The sequence below is a fragment of the Lycium barbarum genome, chromosome 9 (genome assembly GCF_019175385.1).
Source record: "Lycium barbarum isolate Lr01 chromosome 9, ASM1917538v2, whole genome shotgun sequence".
Lineage (NCBI taxonomy): Eukaryota > Viridiplantae > Streptophyta > Magnoliopsida > Solanales > Solanaceae > Lycium > Lycium barbarum.
The window spans coordinates 23,323,813-23,344,306 of NC_083345.1; the positions used below are offsets into that span (position 1 = coordinate 23,323,813).

General features: G+C 35.5%; 1 protein-coding gene across 1 annotated transcript; it reads right to left on the reverse strand.

The window, feature by feature from the left end:
• Window positions 1–372: 372 nt before the first annotated feature.
• LOC132610233 (CLIP-associated protein-like) lies at window positions 373–13,992 on the reverse strand. Its single transcript, XM_060324538.1, has 21 exons — window positions 13,445–13,992; window positions 10,856–11,011; window positions 10,685–10,747; window positions 8,432–8,500; window positions 8,107–8,269; window positions 7,568–7,729; window positions 7,235–7,332; window positions 6,487–6,561; window positions 6,300–6,368; window positions 6,133–6,218; window positions 5,933–6,050; window positions 5,648–5,746; window positions 5,206–5,548; window positions 2,657–4,422; window positions 2,393–2,491; window positions 2,056–2,160; window positions 1,854–1,928; window positions 1,709–1,777; window positions 1,531–1,599; window positions 1,251–1,352; window positions 373–794 (listed from the first exon to the last, which is right to left on the reverse strand). Exons 1-21 carry the CDS (start codon window positions 13,775–13,777, stop codon window positions 633–635), a joined length of 4,281 nt encoding a protein of 1,426 aa, XP_060180521.1. The 5' UTR covers window positions 13,778–13,992; the 3' UTR covers window positions 373–632.
• Between the last annotated feature and the right edge of the window lie 6,502 nt (window positions 13,993–20,494).

Below are 20,494 nucleotides of genomic sequence, written 5' to 3' on the forward strand. Positions count from 1 at the left end.
AGCATTACTTTGTAACTCATTGTTTTACTGGAATAGTAGTTGAAATCTCACAGAAATGTTAGTCATGATTTTTACACCTTTAATCCAAAGCGGTTTTCCACATAAAAATTCCTTACTAAGTTAGGCTACAGTTAATTGGCATAAACAACCACCAAACCAAGTTCTTCATAAATGTTAAAATTCGTAAAACTCAATTCAACCCCTCTTGTGCCGTCAGTCTCTAAATCAACATAGGAGAAAACGCAACAGTCATACCGCCACGACCATCAGGCTTCTGTCCGATATAAAACATTACTGCATCAATGACTCCAATGATCACCGAAGGTAAGAAATTCAAAGACCAAAAAGCTATCATCTCAGCTTCTAAAGCAGTACTCAAAAACACTGTAGATTTCATTATAAGCATAACATTTACTGTTTACAACTTCACCTTTGTTCCCGACACGCACTCTCCAACTCCCAACCAATCATGTGGGAGGAAAAAATATGAACACACAGTTAAATAAAAGAATAAAACTTTACCCACCTTCAAAATGGACATTCACACGATATACAGGACACATCATAGATTGAATGACAAGATTAAACTCCTCATAAACCTACAAGGAAATTCCAACAAAGCTAGCACCAGCTTAACTGCGGTTAGCATCTATGGGAGTCCCTGTTCTAGCCTGTGATATTCGATTTGCATAAATAGTCACCAATCTCAACTGTGTGCTGTTCAATCCTTCCAAGTATGGCAAAAATGCTTTGCCGAGCATGATGTATATGTCAACTAAACAGAACACAACAGTCTGCCAGCCAAGAAAATTATGCAATTCAGAAAACAGCTTAATTGATAAAACTACAGATAAGTACAGAATGTGAACTGCATTTATCTCTTCATTCATTCTTCAACAATGTACAAGGCACAATGCTAATTTGATTATAGGCAATCCAATTTAGTTATATCACAGCCTCAAAGTTTGTATTACTAAGGTTTATTGCATGATTTTGTTTCTTCTTCTATTTCCTTTGGGGATAGGTATAAGGTTTATCTAATGACCATATTTCAGTCCATAAAACAGGCAGGAAAATACAATGAAGTGAGGGCTGGGGCTCAATAGCATCTGACAAAGGAACACCTGTTAATACTGAATGATTATATTGCATGCTTTATGCTACGAATTTACTTAGTGATTACATCCTTAATTCTAAAAAGCTTTTTTGGGCTCTAAAAAGAGAAGAAAGAGAACAAAAGTAATTGGCACCTTGCGAACATCTGCACTCTGGTTTCCAAAAGCATCAAACAGGGCAGGTAAGAACGAAGGTAGCTGAGACATCAATTCTTCCTGGGAAAACCTCTCCACAAGCTGAAGAAAGAAGCATAAGTTCAAATCACTAACCAATCACACCATAGCTTTTCCAAGTTTGACATACTGTAGCGAAACAATTAGGACTACTTCTCACCCAAAAAAAAACAAAAAAACAAAAAAAAACTAGACACGAGACTCTAACGAGTTCAGGGTTCAGATCCGATCAGCAAATTACCTTTGTCAAACAGTTAATACAGGTTACAAGAGTCTTCTCGTCTTCGGTGACAAGCAAAGGAACGACAACCTATGATAGCAGCAAGTTATCAGAAGAATATCAGAGAAAAGGCCATGAAAAGGAAAACAAAAACCCAAATATCTTGCGACGCAAATTCAAACGGAACACCAAAACTTACACTTAAGCATCTAAATGGGTCATACTGGGACAACACTATAGTTAAACAATGCTCAGCTTCATTTGAAACCTGGAAAAATATAACACATTAGAAAGGAGGGAAGGGAAATCTTCAGCATAACAACTTCATCTAAGTGAGAGTTTACTTTTGGAGCAACATCCTTGGTTACGTTGAATAATTTCTCAACTACAACCTCGACTGAATCCTCCATAGCATCTCTCTGGAACAACAGAAGATGGATAAAGTAAAACGACATAGTAAACAAATAGGGTTAAAAGGAAGCAGACAACATTTCTTATCTATAGCTAAATGGATGGAACAAAAATAGATTTGAAGCAACAAAAGACCTGATTCTTCAGCATTTCAACTATCAGAGATAGGGCAAGTTCTCTTATTGATGACTCAGAATCATCAAGCACCTCGATTACAGCAGTCAATATCTGATTGAAGTACTGCAGTGAATAAAAGATGGCACGTCATAATAGAAACCATCTTTTCAAATTAATAGAATTAAATCCTGATATGCATAAGATCTTTAAAATAAAAAAGCAACAAATGAACTCTAACTAGTTGGAATATTAAAAAGGAACTAAACTAAATGCCATTCACAATGTTGCATGAGGACTTTAAAATCTATATAAACGGATAGTAACAACCAAGCAAATAAATCTGTGACTAATATACCTTGCTCCATATGGATTGATCTTTGGTAACAGCGTCAACTAGTTGTTGGAGTGAACCATGCTTGTTGGCAGCAGGACTTTCACCATTTCCATTACAAATCTGGCAGAAGTGTGAGAGAAAGCAGGGTAAAGATTGTGATAGTTTTCATCCTAAGTTTTTGCACACAGGACTTGAGAGATTCTTTAACCAAGGAAGAGGAGAATCTCAGATAATTTGACAATAAAGTGTAAGTTCACAGGCATAGATTGACCACAGAGAACTCACCGAATGAAGAATCTGAGGAATACTTGGTCCGGTTGCTGGAGTTGAGTTTATCTTCAGAGCAGAAAGTTTAAGGTGATTAAGTCCCAAATCAGATTCATTATCAGCTCCAACACCTGCAGCTAGATGCTCCGAGTCAACTAACCCATTAACCTCCAGACGGGGTGTGGAAGTGTGCTCCACGTTTAAGCTGTTTCCATTGCTTTCCTGCGGATTAGCCCACAATCCATTACTCTCACTTGCGGCATGGGCCAAAGCTTTTGAAACAGGAAGATCAGAGTTGGAACCAGTTTCAACACCATGATAGAAGTCTTGAGTATCATCCGACAATGAGTGACCTATAGAGCTAGGCATATAGGTAGAGTCCGGAACAGAGTTCCACTTTCTGGCACCATCACTATCAACTGAACCAGCAGAATACCTTCCAAATGGATGACTTTTCTTTGAAGCTCCTACATATCCCTCTTCAGAAGATGTTCCAGTCACATCATATGGATCGTACTTGGAACGCTGCCTTTCTTTCTTATTCTGCAGAAAATTCATCAAATCCACTTCTATACGAGGGGTATACTGTTTAAGAGCTCGTCTCAACGAATTTTGTTCTTCAACTGATAAGCTAAGAATAAAATTCAAAACCGCTGTTGCATCAAAGTGTGTGTACACTGATATAATGCATGAAATAGCTGCTTCTTTCAGTTTGGTATTTTTATCATAGACCAATGGTGTCAACTTAGCGAGCCATAACTTAAGGATGCCACTATTTCCAGCACCTTCGGAATTCGAAGGATGCTTGTTAAAAGAGCCAATTGCAAACTCAATTACAGCAAGTTTGGCCTTTGGCGAACGCTGTTCATCCAATGAACGGAGCAAAGCTGGCAAAAGGGAGTCGACACCGTATGTTTTACTAACAATTTCTAGTGTAGTTGAGCAAGGCTGTCTCACCGATTCCTTGGGATCAATTAGCCGTGAGAAAACATGGGGCAAAATCCGCTCCATGTAACTTTCAAAAGGTTTTCTGCAAGCTGGAATAAGATCTGCAAGGGTTGACAGAGCAGCCTGTGCAACTTTATGATGGGGATCATCAAGGTGCTGGAAAAATAATTTCATAACCTTCTCAAAGCTCTGAATGATTTCTGGAATACCTCTAGGCCCCTGCTGTAGCAAAGACCTGACATAGCTAAATGCAGCAACCCTAGCATTCCAATCTGAACTAGAACTGAGACCTTCACTTAATGCATCACTTAGTGAGGCAGGTCCCTCCACATAACTTGACATGTCTCCAAGCGGAAGCTGACTGTCATCAAAGCTCCTTCTCTTGCTAGTAGACATTCTTCCTGCTGTGTTCTTTCTTGATAGAGGACGTTGAAAATTTGGAACGTGATTATTCTGAGAATCCCTAAAGTTAGCATCTCTGTATGGTGACTCTATGTATTGTCTGTGAACGTGTGAGTTCATTAACCGTCTACCTTCCCTCACTTCAGCATTATCTTCAGAAAAACCTCTATCTGGTAGTTTTTCTGAAGCCCTTCTTGCCGAATAAGAATTAAGCGCTGAAAAGGATTCATGAACCGCACTACTTCGATAGGATGATTTAGTTGAATCCTTCGAGGCCTGGATCTGAGTAATGATATCAGACAAACCCAATCCACCATTGCGATTCTTCCCTCTAGAGAAACCAGATGGTGCATCTACCAAAGCGTTAACAAGACTATTCGATGCAGGAACAGCAAGAGGAAATGGTGGGTCACGGGACGATGGCGGGTCAACTCCTGCACTAGGGGCAGGAAAAGAAAAATTAAGGTCTTCATAAAACTTCAAACATTATAGCTAGTCTTCTTCTTTTCTTTTAAGAGAGGAATATTATAGCTATAGGGTGTGTTTGGTACGACGGAAAATGTTTTCCTCAAAATAGGAGAAAATGTTTTCCATAAAAATTTGAGGGAAAACATTTTCCAGATTAATAAAAACGCACCAACGCATTCCCCAATCCATCCCGGTATGCCCCATCCCCACTCACCCACTTTCCACCCCATCCCCACCACTCCTACCTTCCAGCACCCACCCCCCTGAATTTACTGTTTCATATATTTTGTTTTACTTCTATAAAAAATGGAAAAAAATTCTTACCCCCAACTACCAAACCCCACCCCCCCCCCCCCAAAAGAAAAGAATTAAAAGGTTTTTTTTTTTGGGTTTCTTACACTACCCAGCCCCCCGCTCCCCACCACCAAAAGTCGCACACAGGATTCAAAAGCTTCATAGTGGTTTTGCTTTAAGTATATCCAAATGCTCTTGAAATGACATTTTCCAACTTGCGTACCAAACACAAGAAAATGAGTCGGAAAAAACACTATCTGAGAAAATATTTTCTTGGAAAACATCTTCCATCAATACCAAACACACCCATAGTCTTTTTAGTTTTCCCAGCATCCTTTCTGCCAAGTTTTAGAAGCTGCTGCATGTGGATGAACTCTAAGGCTTTCACCTTGGCACTAAAATACCACACACAAGATTTTGAGATGAGGAAGAATAATGGAAGAGGAAACAATTACCTAGATCCAAACTAGAGGATCGACTTTTCTCAGACATATCCAGACCTTTGAGCAGGCTTTCTATAGCAGAAACTTTCTGTTTGCTGGCATGAAGTACACTTTCCAAGCTACGTTCTGTGCCAGTACCCACAGGTTTTGTTTGTGACAGGAGTAGCCCAGTGGAGAGGGATGTGCCTGAAGGCAAACTGGAACTTCTATCCATAGCAACTATTGCAGAAGTTCCATAACCAGAAATTTGTGAAGAAGCAGATGTTTGAGAAGCAAGTGAGAAGTGTGAACTCCTCTCTCGAACAGAAGGTGAAGCATGCCGTCTATGAGTTCCACCATCTTCCTCATTTATGATCTGCAAAAGTCTTTCCCCTTTAGTCCGTCATGTCAAATCTAAACGCAATTTAAAGTAATGTTAAGATGCTGGGAGCAACTTTAAGAGAAAACAGAGTACCCTTTGGATAACAGGATCAAAGGACATAAACAAACGCCTGGATCGTTCTGGCCAAGTTCTTGCAAACATTCTGTACAAAGTTCTAGCAGTTGATCGTACCTGTTAAGTTTCAACTGAGAGTAATGAAATTGCAAAAAGAAATGGAAAAAAAAAAGATATTGAATACGAGGACAAAATGGAACATAGTGTCTCTCTCGGTGCGCGAAGAAGAGGGGAGATTGAATGATGCAAGCAGCATAGTGTACATTCAAATTTACATCTGTACGTAGAATTCAAGATCCATACCTCACTCATCGCATCTGCTACACAACACTTTATAAGGTCTTCATAGAGTTCTGCTGAACGGTGTATCTCAGATGCATCAGGCCAATGTTCCAGGATTAGAAGTGCATACTCACAGCATCTGTTAAGTGTTGTGAATGAGGAACAGCACTGTCCAGAATTAAAGCAGAATACACACGATAATTGACCACAAAGAATCAAACCTTGCACGAAGAACTGCATTTCGATCATTCTTTGCACAATCAGCTATTCGAGGAAGTGCACGAGCAACCTTGCAGTTGCGCAACATCTGAAAATAATAGTGGCACATGACTAACCAATATACAAAGGGAGGAAAGAGAGATGATTATAACTGCACATAAAGCGTTACCGTCTTTATGCAGGTATCAGCAGATTCTGCAATTACAAGAACAGTTATCACAACAAGCTTGAAAAGAACCTGAAATTCAAATCAGAAGTCAGAAACAACCTACGCCATTTGGTGTAAGATCATTCTTTTCTCTAAATGAGATGAGAGAAGCATAAATCTGCGGACAGTAGCTAAAAAAGTTACTCACCGGAATGAACATCTCAGCACATGCCTCAAAATCTCCCAAAAGCTCTTTGGATAGGAGGTTTAACAAATGGCAAGCCTACCAATAAAAGACAAGGAGAAGACACCGTAAATTGGAACACTTTAGTCTACTTAAATGTCTCCATGTTTATGGAGTACATGCATAAGAGACACTAATGAACTTTTTCTCATCAATTTCAGAAGGAAAAATGGGCAGGTGAAGTATAAACCGCCCAATAAATATACTCAGACACTCCAGTTCCTGTGGCGCGAGTAGACATCTTAACTGATAAAATCTGGCAAAAGAACAAGAGTCTATGTGCATACATTCAGATTGGGTGATACTCTTTAACCTGAGAATTAATAAGGAAAAGGTGCAAAAAATGTCCTCAAAAATGGAGAAATAAGTGTGAACACCGAGATGCAGTCCTAGATTGCATAAATGCATTGTAAGAAAGAGAGGGCCACAGGTCTATCTGACTACTAAAAGGCCTCTATGAAGACGGCAACTACAGTGAGTGGAGCAGACAGCAATAGCAAGCTATTTCAGATGGACTAGGATGCAAACGTTTGACATAAACATGCAAATTCTAGTAGGTTTTCTGTATTGACCGATCCATAACTAGCACTCATAACCCATTTGACACAGCCCGGGTAACAAAGCAGGAGACAGAAGCGAATAATTAGAGGAAAAATAAGTTTCAAAAAGACACACTAGCAGAGTTGGTATGTTATAGACTATGGCAACAGACCTGTTTGACAATGGTGGATCTCCGATCAGACAACTGTGTGCTCAAAGGGACAACAAGCTGCTTTAGAAGTCCACGGAAACAAGGAAAATCAGTTGCACCTGATACGAGGAAATAGAAGATGAGGCGCAATATAAGCTGGTCAAGACATGATAGGAAAGAAATCATTTGAACATAAATAATCCTATTTTCTCTTATTTCATACAATTTTCTTCTCTTTTCCTTTTTCTTTCTTTTCAGTGGGGAATGGCAGAGGAAGCACTGAGCTCTGTATATATCACTTCAATAAGAGAAGGGGACATAGTTATACAGCAAATGCCATAGTAGAAAACACACCTCCAATAACAAGAGCCTCAATTCTCTGCATAGCAGAGATACGGATAGACCAATCCTTCTCTGGCACAAGGGTAGAGGCAATCTTCTCAAACTCCCTCACCAGCTCCTTTTCTGAGTACACTTTAATTGGCTCGACAGGTTTCTCCGTAGCATCAGCATCCCCTATACAAGAGTAGAGAGCAAATGACATTCGATCAAGTATACAATCATAGACTGTTCTTGTGATTATGTTATTGAAAACCTCCTTCTCTCTGTGTTCCCTTTTTTTTTTTGGGTCAAAATACCCTTTATTCATAGACTCATAGTAGTTGTTTTACATGGAAAATACCCTGATTACCACCGGCAAATGATTTCTCAATGTTCTTAGACCAACTACACAATTCTGCTTCTCTCCTCTCCTGCTCCCCCTCATCATTTAGAAAGGTTAACCAACAAAACCTTGAAAACTTTTATCCCCAGTATGTAACATGACAAAAGGATGCCAACAAAAGCTTAATATATGTAAAAGTTTCCAAGGCATATTGGGTGCATGTACTAACCTCCAAAAAGAGACGCCTCTCTTGTTGAACTTTTAGCCCTTGGGCTGCTTTTCTTGGGATTAAGACCAGTGGATCTAACCTCAGCAGCTGAATAGCTTCTTGGAATTCCATCTGAGCGATTTTTGGGCTCAATCTTCTCTAGTCGGGCATTAATATCTTTTAGCTGCAGCCAATTATCAAGTCAAGACAGAGATTTAGAAGAAATTAGGCTTTCCCTATCACATTAGTGACCAAGTGAAATAAAATCTACAACTGGAAACTCAGGTCACTGCATATGATAGGATAACTATTGCTAGAATGAAAACGTCTCAAGTTATGTACATACCATCATGGTAGGAAGATGATGGCGCTGAAGCTCATCACGGAACTGAGCTCCAGCCGATGAATACATCTCCTGCAAAGAAGATAAAACATGGACAGAGGGGCTGTTAAAGGCATAACACTTAATCATGGAACTGATTATTTGTTAGTGAAAGGCAGTAAACCAACAATACATAAAAGAATAATATAAAGCAAGAATTCAGTAATGATACACAAATATTAGCAAGCACCGATTTGGATATTTCCAAACATTTATCAACAGCCCCTCCTGCTGCAGCTTTAACCAACTACAGAGAAATGATTACAAAGAACAACTACTAACAACTAATCACTTCCACGCAGCATAAAATGGCTTTAAAATTGTAACAAGTTGATGAAAGACAGTGAAAAAGCTAACAGATAACTTGTGACAATCACTTCTGACTACCAGCATGATAACTGCACTGGCTGGAACAAGAAGTACACCACTAGCCCGAAGGTAATTTTTATATGTTTGATCAATTAATTTAATCAATCATAGGCGACTTCCTTGATAAATAGCCAAAACCAAGACTGCGAGCTTCTAAAAGAATCAAAATAAAGACAGTGAGATTGGAGCATCTTTATATTGTAAGAGAAAAGAAAAGACACTGAACCTCACAGTCAGAAGCATGCTATGACTTCGATAATAAAACTAACACAGCCGCTTTTCCAAACTGAAGTTAATTGCTGAACAGAAAATATAAAAATTTTAAAGTCTACGGTTAAAGACTAGGCTATATCAATAGAGGGAATGAATATCTAGAACTCTCAGTAAAATAGATGGAGCAAGCCAGCAAGGTCTAGACGTCCCTTTTTCTCTTTTGATAAGTGAGCAAAGTATAGAAATCTCCGTAAAGATTATGAGCAAAGTAGAGGTTTATTTTTGGGTTCTTTCGTTACTTTTGCTTTAGGGATATTAAAAACCCCCATCCCTCAAACTTCTGCTAGCCAGGAGGCCACTTGTGGCCATTTCCCGCTTTGCTCCCTTGGTGACTCAAATCGCCATCCTTATATTTGGAGGTGGAAGGTCCTTACCACTAGGTTGTCCCTCCATCATGTTGCATCTATACGTATAAACTTCCCAGAATGTTGATGTTAGACCATCTTGCAACCATCCTCTCATCAGGTGGAGGAAGTAGAAGGCGCAAAGAATTTCTATTCACAAGTACGGAAGCTTTCCCCAAAAGCTTTATCATAGCTCTTCAATTAAATGTCAACCATATACAATTGTATGCAAGACTGTTTAAAATATTTATCCTTTTTACTAAACTTTACAAATAGTTGTATTTCTACATCATAAAAAGAGCTAAGCATCCTTCACTATGTAACTCTTAAACTGAAACTAATATTTGGTTTTCAGAAAAAAATGTATAAGTGTGGGCTAGTGGTCAATGAAATGGGTTGAGAACCATGAGGCCTCAGGTTCAAATCCACTTAGGTGATTTCTTCCCATCTGTCCAAGCCTTAGAAGACAGGGTTAACCAGTACCTACGCTGGTGGGAGGTAACAGGTACCCTATGGAATTAGTGAGGTGCATGCAAGCTGGCACGAACACCACGGTTATCAAAAAAAATGAAAACTAGCATTTTGCTCCCATCCGAACTCCAACATAAAAGCTCTTTTATCTCTATATTCAAGCTATCATAAAACTATATGAAGTATATTGGCCTCTTTTACATGTCAATTCAAGGCATATCCAAGTAAGAAACATCAAGCCTTGATATAAAAAAAATTATCAAGTAATAAAATTTATTAACAATGAGCAAAAAATACCCGTATAAAATAATATACCAAAAAGTAGAAAACCTCATTTAAAAAGACATGATTTTCTACGAACAACACCAATCTTCTATACCTTAATAAACAACTAAGGGTGTTTCTTATGGATTAAAATCTCTCAAAGCCTCAGCCCCCACCCCCAAAAAAAAAAAAAAAAATTGTTGTGTTTGTTGGTTCTTTTTTCTCTCTCTCCCTATCTCGCTTTCGCAGTAAAATGTCTAAATTTTTTAATGGCCAAATTAGTGAGCTACTATTGCCCTTATAAATATGGCTTTTTTGTCTTTTTCGAATGTTACCAATTTACATATAGCTACAATTAACACAGCCTGTCAGAATTTGAGGCAGCAAGTGATCAGCCAAATTGCTAATACACTAGACACTAATTAAATACAACTCTAACCCTTCTAGACAGTACCACAACTACATGAAATTGAGATACGAAAACAGTTTCACTAACCTCAATACATGATATGGCTGCATCTCTAACACCGGGGTTAGGATCACTCAACATTTGCAGAATCTAGCAACAAAGAAGAAGGATGTTTACAAAATTGGATAACAAAAGGTGACGTATTTAGTATCACAACATACAAAAGAGCTTCATCGCCATTCGTGGTGAATCACATACAGGAGGAAGAATAGCTCGTTGAAGGGGCAGCTCTGTTGAAGAAAAAAGACTAATCGCTGATGTAACAGTACGAGCAAATTCTTCTCGAACTCTGAAACTTCTGTGCATCCAAGCACAAGACCCTGCCCTCTCAACAATGATAGTTGGCGAAGAAACCTGCAGAATATATATGTATATATATATTAATCAGCCAAATAGGTTTCTAGTTTTTTCCCCTGGAACACAAGTTGAAATTATCTCATGCTGGTTGTAACTGTGCTAACCAACAATATTCACATCTGAAAGTTATTAAAATTAATGTTCAAAAACTCCCCTTGAAAAACAACTACTCAGTTTGATAAGAGTCTTATCTACATCTTTTTGACAGTCAAAAATAATGTGTTCTGCCTTGTGAAAAAAGCAAGAATATCCCAATTATATTATCTTAACACGCTAAATTAGTTTTACACTTTTTTTTATAACCGAGAAATCCTCAAGGGGCAGTGGCAAACGGTCAGAAAGGGTCCACCCCTCTACCCTTCTCCACTTAAATACCATGCTAAATTAGTTTTACATTATAGCCAACAAACACGATGACTTCATTGCTTTGTATTACTGTTCGTTTTAGATGGTCACATATTCGGTCAAAATTAACATGTCAAAAAACTTGATCATTAGTAATGTTCTGCATTCCAAATAATTAATTTTCGGTAACAGAATGGTGAATTGTAATCTTGCGCTGTTATCATTTTTCATCCCTGAAAGTGTGCCAGGGCTGGCTAGATGGTAAAGCCACTAATTCCTAGGCTTTAGGCCTCAAATTTTTTAAGGCCCCAAATGAGTGAAGTTCAAAAGAGCGAGCAGCTTTCTTATGATGGGTAATTCTCTTTGAGCTCTGTATGAAGGAGCATCCACTTAGCTAATTACTATAAGTTCTTAACTTTTAAGTATTAATTAGTGCATTTACCTTCCCTTTTGGTTTTGATTTTTTCTTGTCCACATAAATCCATCATTTTTCCTGTTTACAACAAGTTCACTTTACAATTCAGCTCTATTTTCTTAATCAAAACAATTTATTTTTGTCACGTTTGATTGATTCATAAATTGAAGAGCAAGTCCCTTAAGATTAAATCAAGATACTTGTATTTTTATTAATATCAAGAATTAAAGCATTAGAAGAGATGTAATATAGTAGTGAAACTCCATAGCGCTTTCTCCAATTTGAATTCAATGTTTTTTAGCATATGTTGATTTAAATAATTCTCAAGCTGAATATTGTTACGTAATATCAATCATCTCTCAACAAATATATATTAAATGGATTGGATAGGTCGTCAATTGTAAAGAAATATTAAAATAAATTGATTCAAATAATTAATCAGTTTATATCTCAAAAAACTAAAAACATAACTTCAACAAAAAGTATAAATGAAATTTATTAAATAAGTTTAAGGCCTCTTGTTAAAACTTAGCTTTATGACACAAATTTTACTGAGTCACCCCTAATGTGCACGTGCATACTGTAGGCGCAAGGCACACACAACAAAAGCATCTTGCATATTTTTGGAGTCGATCTGAAAATACTATAGACATGCCTAATCAATTGAACTTGATAAATATTTTTATTTTTTTTTGAAAATTGGTAAATTGACTGAACTTTATAAATATTATTCGCCACTAGCAAACAATTGGGTCATATAAATAGTTTCTTTAATCTTCATCTGTTCCGATCAAAGACTCCAATGTTCAACCACCTCCAACCACCCTTATCCCTGAACAGAATAAAAAAAATACAAAGAAAAAAGAAAGAAATCTTCAATCAATTTTTTGGCGTTTGAACCAATACAACAACTATGCCAAAATCCAGGTTGGCAATATGAATCCTCTATATTCATTCCGCTTCATCATAAAACAAAAAATAAGTTTTCTTCAGAAATCTTTAACCAATCCAATTTATTCAAAAAAAAAAAAAAATTATGTCCACATGAAGTAGACACATAAGGATTAACTAATTAACAGTCACTATAACAATTAATATATGCAAAATGGATTAAATAATACTCCCTCCGTCCCAATTTTTATGTGGCACCGTTTGTGTGGCTGTAAATCATTTCATTAAAGGTAAAAGCGGAATTTTAAAGTTCAGTTGTTTCTAATTATATTCTTAGTATAGAAATGTAACATTCTTTTTGGTACAGACTAAAAAGGAAAGGGTGCCGCATAAATTGGGACGGAGGGAGTAATTAGCTAAATTTAAAGTTAACAAATAGCTATATACTAACACATTAACAATTAAATTAATAAACAAGCAATTGCTAACTAATTGAGCTTTTTAACTAAATTAGCATTAGGAAAATAATTAACTTAATCCAATTAGAGTAGAGTTACAGTAAAAACGAAGATTAACCGCGTTCATGCAATGAGTTACCTGCATCAAATTAAGCAACAATCTTCTAGAAGCATCTCTAACACATTAACAATTAAATTAAATAAACGAACAATTACTAACTAATTGAGCTTTTTAACTAAATTAGCATTAGGAAAATAACTAATTTAACACAATTAGGGTAAAGTAACAGTAAAAAAAAAACGAAAAGCAACAGCGTTTACCTGCATCAAAGTAAGCAACAATCTTCTAGAAGCATCCCTTACGGGCTGTTTGGCATCACCTAATCTTTCAACAACAGCAGGTACAAGAGCATTGAAATGAAGCTTAAAATGTTCACCAGATAACACCGCAGCACTATCAAGTGACTGTAACGCACCTTGACAAACCCTAAAATTGTTATCTTTCAAAAGATCTAAACAAACATCTACTAAAGAAGTAACTTCAGATGAAGAGAGGGATTTTCTAGAAGCTTCTAGAAGTTGATGTAGTCTCTCTACACCAGCCATTCTCTCCTTCGTGTCTTTCGCACGTGACAATTCAAGTGCTTCTTCCATTGCAACGAGATTGTATTAGTTTCTTTGGCTCCGATCTGGTGCGATGAGCCTCAGATCTGTGAAATGGGAATGAGAAATGGTGGAAAAAAGTGAAAGACGAGTGAGTGTGTGAGGACAAAGAGGAAAGAGAAAGACAGGCTCATGAAATATTGGGGGCTATTTGCTATATTAACGGAAGAGATGATTTAGGGGTCGTTTCGTTCGCAAACTAGGTAGAGCCCGTTTGGATTGGCTTACAGCTTAAAGCTGTTTGCAGCTTATAAGCTGAAAAAAATAAGTTGGGGTAGTCCAACTTATTTTTTTTGGCTTATAAGCTGTTTTCAGCTTATAAGCTGCTTTAGATAAACTAAGTCAAATGGGTTCAATTATTTTTTTGAGCTTATTTTAAGCATAAAATGACTTTAAGCTGGCCAGCCAAACACTCAAAAAAATTGAAAACAGCTTATAAGCCAACTTATAAGCCAATCCAAACGGGCTCGTAGGCATTTTTGAAGATGGAGTTTGGTTATACTTTTTGCATAAAATGTTTGGTTGTTTCAATATACCGAAAGTGAAAATAGGGTCTTAAATTTCAAATATAATTCATGAAGAAAATATATCACATTGGTGACGGACGCAAACTCTAATAAGGCTTGAATAATCCTTTTCATTTTAAGCTAGCTTTTGGAGCGTGGATTAGACATTATGCCTAATTGGACAAACAATGATTCAGAAAAAAGTGAATAAGTATCATGGCCAAATGGGTCATAGCCCTGGAATTATAATCCAGTGATTAATTTATCCTAATGGGGAGGTGCGATAAAATAATTTTAAATTTAAAGGGATAAGATGAGATATTCAGGAATAAATTAATATTGTGTTTGGTTGACTGTAAATTTATGCTCTATCTAAATATAATATAAATTTTGATCCAAATCTAATCTTGAAATATTTTACCTGATCCCACGTATCAAACAATCCCTTGGCATTTATGTGAGTTTTTTTAATATGTAGGAAAACTGGGGGCATTTGCTATATTAATATTATTAATAACTATATAGAAGAGGCGGTTGGCTACTTTTTTGTCGTCAGTCGTCAGTCGTCAATCCATTTTAATAATTAATAACTATATAGAAGAGGCGGTTGGCTACTTTTTCGTCGTCAGTCGTCAATCCATTTTAATAATTAATAACTATATAGAAAAGGCGGTTGGCTACTTTTTCGTCGTCAGTCGTCAATCCATTTAACTTAACAGTCGTCAATCCATTAAAACAAAAGTGTGGGCCCATATTAAATACAAATCAATACTAAAAAAAATAAAAATGAAACCCATCGTCTCCATAGTCACGGGAAAAAACAATGAACCCATATTAACAAAATCAAGTAATTTTAAAAAAAAAAGTGAATCCCATATTAAAAAAACAAACAATGTAAAAAAAAGTGCATCCAATATTAAAAAATCAAACAATATTCATGTAATTTCTAAAGTATCTCATTAAATCAATAATGATGGATTCATTGCCACATGCGTATTAACCCAATAGTGGGAGTAAATGAAATTATTGTACAGCAAAAAACATAGACCCATATTATTGCTTTTCTTCAAAAGGTTAAGTAGTCAAACCATACAATTTTCTTTCTCTTTTTATATTAGCCTGAGATGTAATTTAGATATTGAACTATTGTATTTGCTATTCCACCATGTTATTTATTTGTTATGTTTATTGAAATAATTATACTTAAAATACTTATATTTTACTACTATATAGAAGAGCCGGTTTATAAGCAAGATCATCGTCCGTCCTTTGGTCCCACTTTTTTATTTAAGGGCAAAAAAATCCTTTGTGGTCCCACCCATCTTTTTATTTAAGGGCAAAAAGATGACATTTTATACTTTATATTACCAACTCTTCTAAAAAATAGATAGAAATACTTTATTATATTTCTATTTTTCTACTATATAAAAATATCGGTTTACTCATTCTTCGTCGTCAGTCACTCTTAAAAAAAAAATAAGGTGGACCTCATACTAAAAACATCAAGCAATATTTAAAAAAAAAAGGAAAAAAAGTGGACCCCACCCTCTCCAAACTCATGAAAAAAAGAAAAGTAAACCCCATATTAAAAAAAAAAACAATGTCAAAAAAAAAACGTGCACCCCTTATATTAAAAAATCAAACAATATTCATGTTATTCCCAAAGTATTCCCATCAAGTAGGCCCGTGCACAAATCGGTTCAATCCAAATTTCCAAACCGATTCGAAACAATTCGGATAATTTAATTTGGATAATACAATTCGATTTCTATTTACAAATGCAATTGTAAAATATTACGGTTTAACGGTTCGGATACGGTTTGCTTCAATTATCAATCGAACCGATCCGAACAAACCGAATTTATATGCCACTAGTGACTAATATGACTAATTTGGTATATGTAATGTGGTGTTGGCGGATTTGTATGCTTGCACAAGTTGTCAAGCTCTTGTTTTGCTATTTATATGCTATTAGGCTTGCAAGTTTATGGTTTTTTCTTGGTTAATGTCTTGGTTATAAGGTTGCAAGTTTAGGATCTCATTATTTTTTGTTATGTTTACTCTAAAACTGAAATGAAATAGTTGCTTGTTTAAATTTCGAATAAACCGAACAAATCGATTTGTGTAACCGAACCAAAACAATAAAAAACGAATCAAATTGAACCTAGAATGGATCGAGTTTGGTTGAGAATTTTAGAAAGTCGAAATTCGAAATTTCAACTCGATGATGGCCAAAACCGAACCGATTCGTGCACAGGCCTACCATCAAGTCAATAATAGTGGATTCATTGCCACATGCGTATCAACCTATTAGTGGGAGCAAATGAAATTGTTGCACAGCAAAAAACATGGACCCCGTATTATTGTTTTTCTTCAAAAGGTTAAGTAGCCAAATACATACAATTTCCTTTCTTTTCTTATATTAGCCTGATATCTAATCTAGTTATTTAAGTGTTGTATTTGCTATTCCGCCATGTCATTTATTTGTTATGTTTACTAAAATAAATATACTTAAAATATTTATATTTTAAAATAAGCTAGAATTTAATTATTTTTTCATCTTTATTCTTACTCTAATAAATGTGAAAAGAGATTAATATCAAATGAAGATCAAATAATAAACAAGATAAATTAGTCAAATTATAATTGTAATTGACGTTTCCTTAAAAAACCATGCAAAAAACAACATGACAAGTAAAATGAGCTAAACCGAGATTATTTACCAAAAATTAAAAATAGTATTTTTTTCGTTTAACTAGAAAATCAATTTCTACTTTGTTTCATTTTAAAGATGTAAAATTAATTTAATAATTTGAATTAGAATTATCCAAATCAAAATTTGACAAAAAAATAATAAGTATTTTACACCTTTAAATTAATCGAATTAAAATTGAAAGTATCAACTGATGCTTAAATATTGCTATTGTTTTATCTCAATGAGAGGAAAATAGTTTTCTTTTAAACAAGTCTTCTCTTTTAAAAAGTATTAATAAATTTTTTGCCGACTTTGTATTCGTAGCAAACACGAATATAGTAAAGTTTTAGATACGGACCACAAACTACAATGTTATATTAATCGTGTTTTGAACATAGTGTGTGTATATATATATATATATATATTATCACTATCCAAACACAACTACATACGCATAGATACATTATAATCCAAAGTGTTCGGCCCGTGAGCAGCACGGGCATAGGCCATCTAGTTAAGGGAAGAGAGGATTTAGCAACCGTGTGAGATTTTTGAAAATGTATGAAAATAGGGGGATATATATTATATCGACGGAAAAGAGAGGATGCAGTATATGTGTGGTTGAGACAGTTGATAAAAACTTCTTACGCCCAATGATACAGTGATTAGTTAAAGGGTTAATGCATGCGTGCCCCCTAAATTTGTCCTTTTATAAGTTCATTTTGTTCCTATTAAACCTCTAAATTCGTACTCAAATATATCTGTCAAACATAATCGGACTTACATAGTATATCTGTCAAACACAATCCGACTTACATAGTATGTCATTTTCAATGTAGCAACGTGCTAGTAAATATACCAATTTAATTATGTCATCTTTTAGCTAAGATTAACAGCAATAGAGAGGGGAAAAAGAGAGTTCTTAATTAAGCAGGCAGTGGAAGAGCAGAACTAACATAAACTAACGCATTCACGACCTAAAGAATAGCCTACCACATGTCTAAAATATTACTCACCTCCATTTCCCCAATTTAATTTCTGTTTCTAATAAAAATCAAATTAGGGGGTTTGATAGACACACTTAGAGCCGAGGGTTTTTCGGAAACAGCCGCCCTACCTTTCAAGGCGGGGGTTAAGTCTGCGTACATTCTACCCTCCCCAGACCCCACATGGTGGGATTATACTGGGGTTGTTGTTGTTGTTGATAGACGCACTTAAGAACGAGTTCGGGAGTTTAATAGGAACAACACTAAGTTGAGGTGCCAAAATAGAAAAAAGGTGCAAGTTTAGGAGGCCGCATGTGCATTAAGCCTTAGTTAAAATATTATCCCAAAATGCGTTTATAAGATTTGTTATTTTTTTTTTTGCAAATTGATGATTAGGTTTGTTCTTTTTACGATATATGGAACTTATGTTTTTAAATTTGACTTATTTGAAGTAGATTTTGGTATTGAATAGTGTGGATTGTTGAAGCTTGAAGATTAAAATTATTTGGGTGTTGAATTGTGTTTTAGATTATTGAAATTCGAAGAACAAACTTATTTTTTTGACGAAAAAAATCAGACACATGTGATTGAAATTTTAGCTAATTTTTATTTATTTCATTCATGTATGACTAAAGTTCAATCATACATTAAAAATTCAACATTTGATGTTTGGCCTTCACCAGGCCACACTCCAGACGCGAATGTCTAAAGTTGTGCCTAAAGTGGGTAAACTTGTAAAGAAAGCTCAACTTCGGGTAAACGTTAAATGGCGACCCTAAAAGCGGGTATTTGTGCACTTCGAACGTCATTGACCCGCCAAATTTAAACGAATTGAACAAATCATATTTTCATGGGCTAATTTTATCACTCATATATGTGTTCCTTCGTTCTTTCTTTCTTTTAACTACGAAGCATGCTGCTATAGTAGAGCATGCAAAACACTAAAAAATACGGCTTTGCCTTCTACTCTATGTTCTTTTTCCTGTTTTTAACGGAGACTACAAATCTGATCATTAGAGACACAGCTAGAGAACAATTAGAATTAGCAAAAACGACTATGGCTCTTAATTTAATTCCTATTCTCATGCATGCTCATCTTCTTAGCATACCTAATAGTATTCTCCTAAACTATGTATTCTCCTAAACTATTTATTATTATAGGAGTAAAGATCAAGATCCGTAAGGAATTTGATATGTAATATTAAAATCCATATATATAGCCATAGGTTACATACTTCAGCAAGTAGTTGTGTGTGGATAAGATGGACGTCACAAATATATGACACGAACAGTCTAACAGCAACATTGATTTGTAGCTTTACCAATAACTAATTAACAATATTTTCTATTAGTAAATGATGAATATCTCAATGTATCCTGGGGCGGAGCCATATAGGGCCGAGGGGTTCATCCGAACCCATTTCGGTGAAAAAAAATACTGTTTATACATAGTTAAAATTATTTTTATATATATAGAGTAGATGTTGAACCTCCTCTAGCTTCTTTTATATTTTAAACCCCTTCATGAAAATCTTGATTCCGCCACTGAATACATCATATTAAGTGCTGTTGTATTAGTACAATCACAAGCAAATGGGAAAAAGATGTAAGGCAGACCCACTTTCCTGACAGAGCCTAACCAACAACCTCTTCTAGACAGAAAATTAAAGATCTTTTATTTTCTAAATTGTCTTTTTGAGAGGGTTAATTAATTAAAGAAAGCAATAAAGTTGTCCACTTTTGAAATCATCATGTAGGGTTATCCCACTTCCCAATAATAAGCTTTGATAAATTGCATAATTAACGAGGTTGACCTTTACAGGTTGGCAAATTGAGTTAGGCTTAAGCATCAATCAGCACAAATGACAATATAATTCTCCAAGCTTCTCTTATCACGAGCAAGATAGTAATAGCAGATCGTAACACGGGATGACAGGGTGTCATTATAAAATAAAAATAAAAATTGTACCTGATTGGTGTGCTTACAGAAAATTTTATTAAAAATTAGTAAGAGTGCTAGCAAATCCTATAGTGCTCTAATGATTTTTTTGAGATTTGTAAATTGATAGTAATAGTAATGTTTATATGTCGGTTGGAGATATAGTATGTTTGGCCACACTTATAAAATTAACTTATTTTGAAAAGTATTTTTAAAAAAAAGTAATTTTGGCTAAAAGTAGTTTGTGTTTAGCCAATAAATTTAAAAAGCACTTGAGCAAAAATTAGTGTTTGACCAAACTTTTAAAAAATGCTTCTAAGTGTATTTTTATCAAAAGTACTTTTCAAAAAAATGCTTTTGGGCAAAAACTATTTTTTTAACTTCTGAAAAACTGTTTTTGCTACTCCCCAGAAGCACTTATTTCCTCCCAAAAGCTAGGCCAAACACCTCACTTTTTTTAAGATAAGCATTTATTAGAAAAATAAGTACTTTTGGGGAAAAATAAACTTGGCCAAACAGGCTAATAATCAAAGCTAAAAATAATCTCAGCCCGAAAAATGAGGAAAGTCACGTTCCCCATTT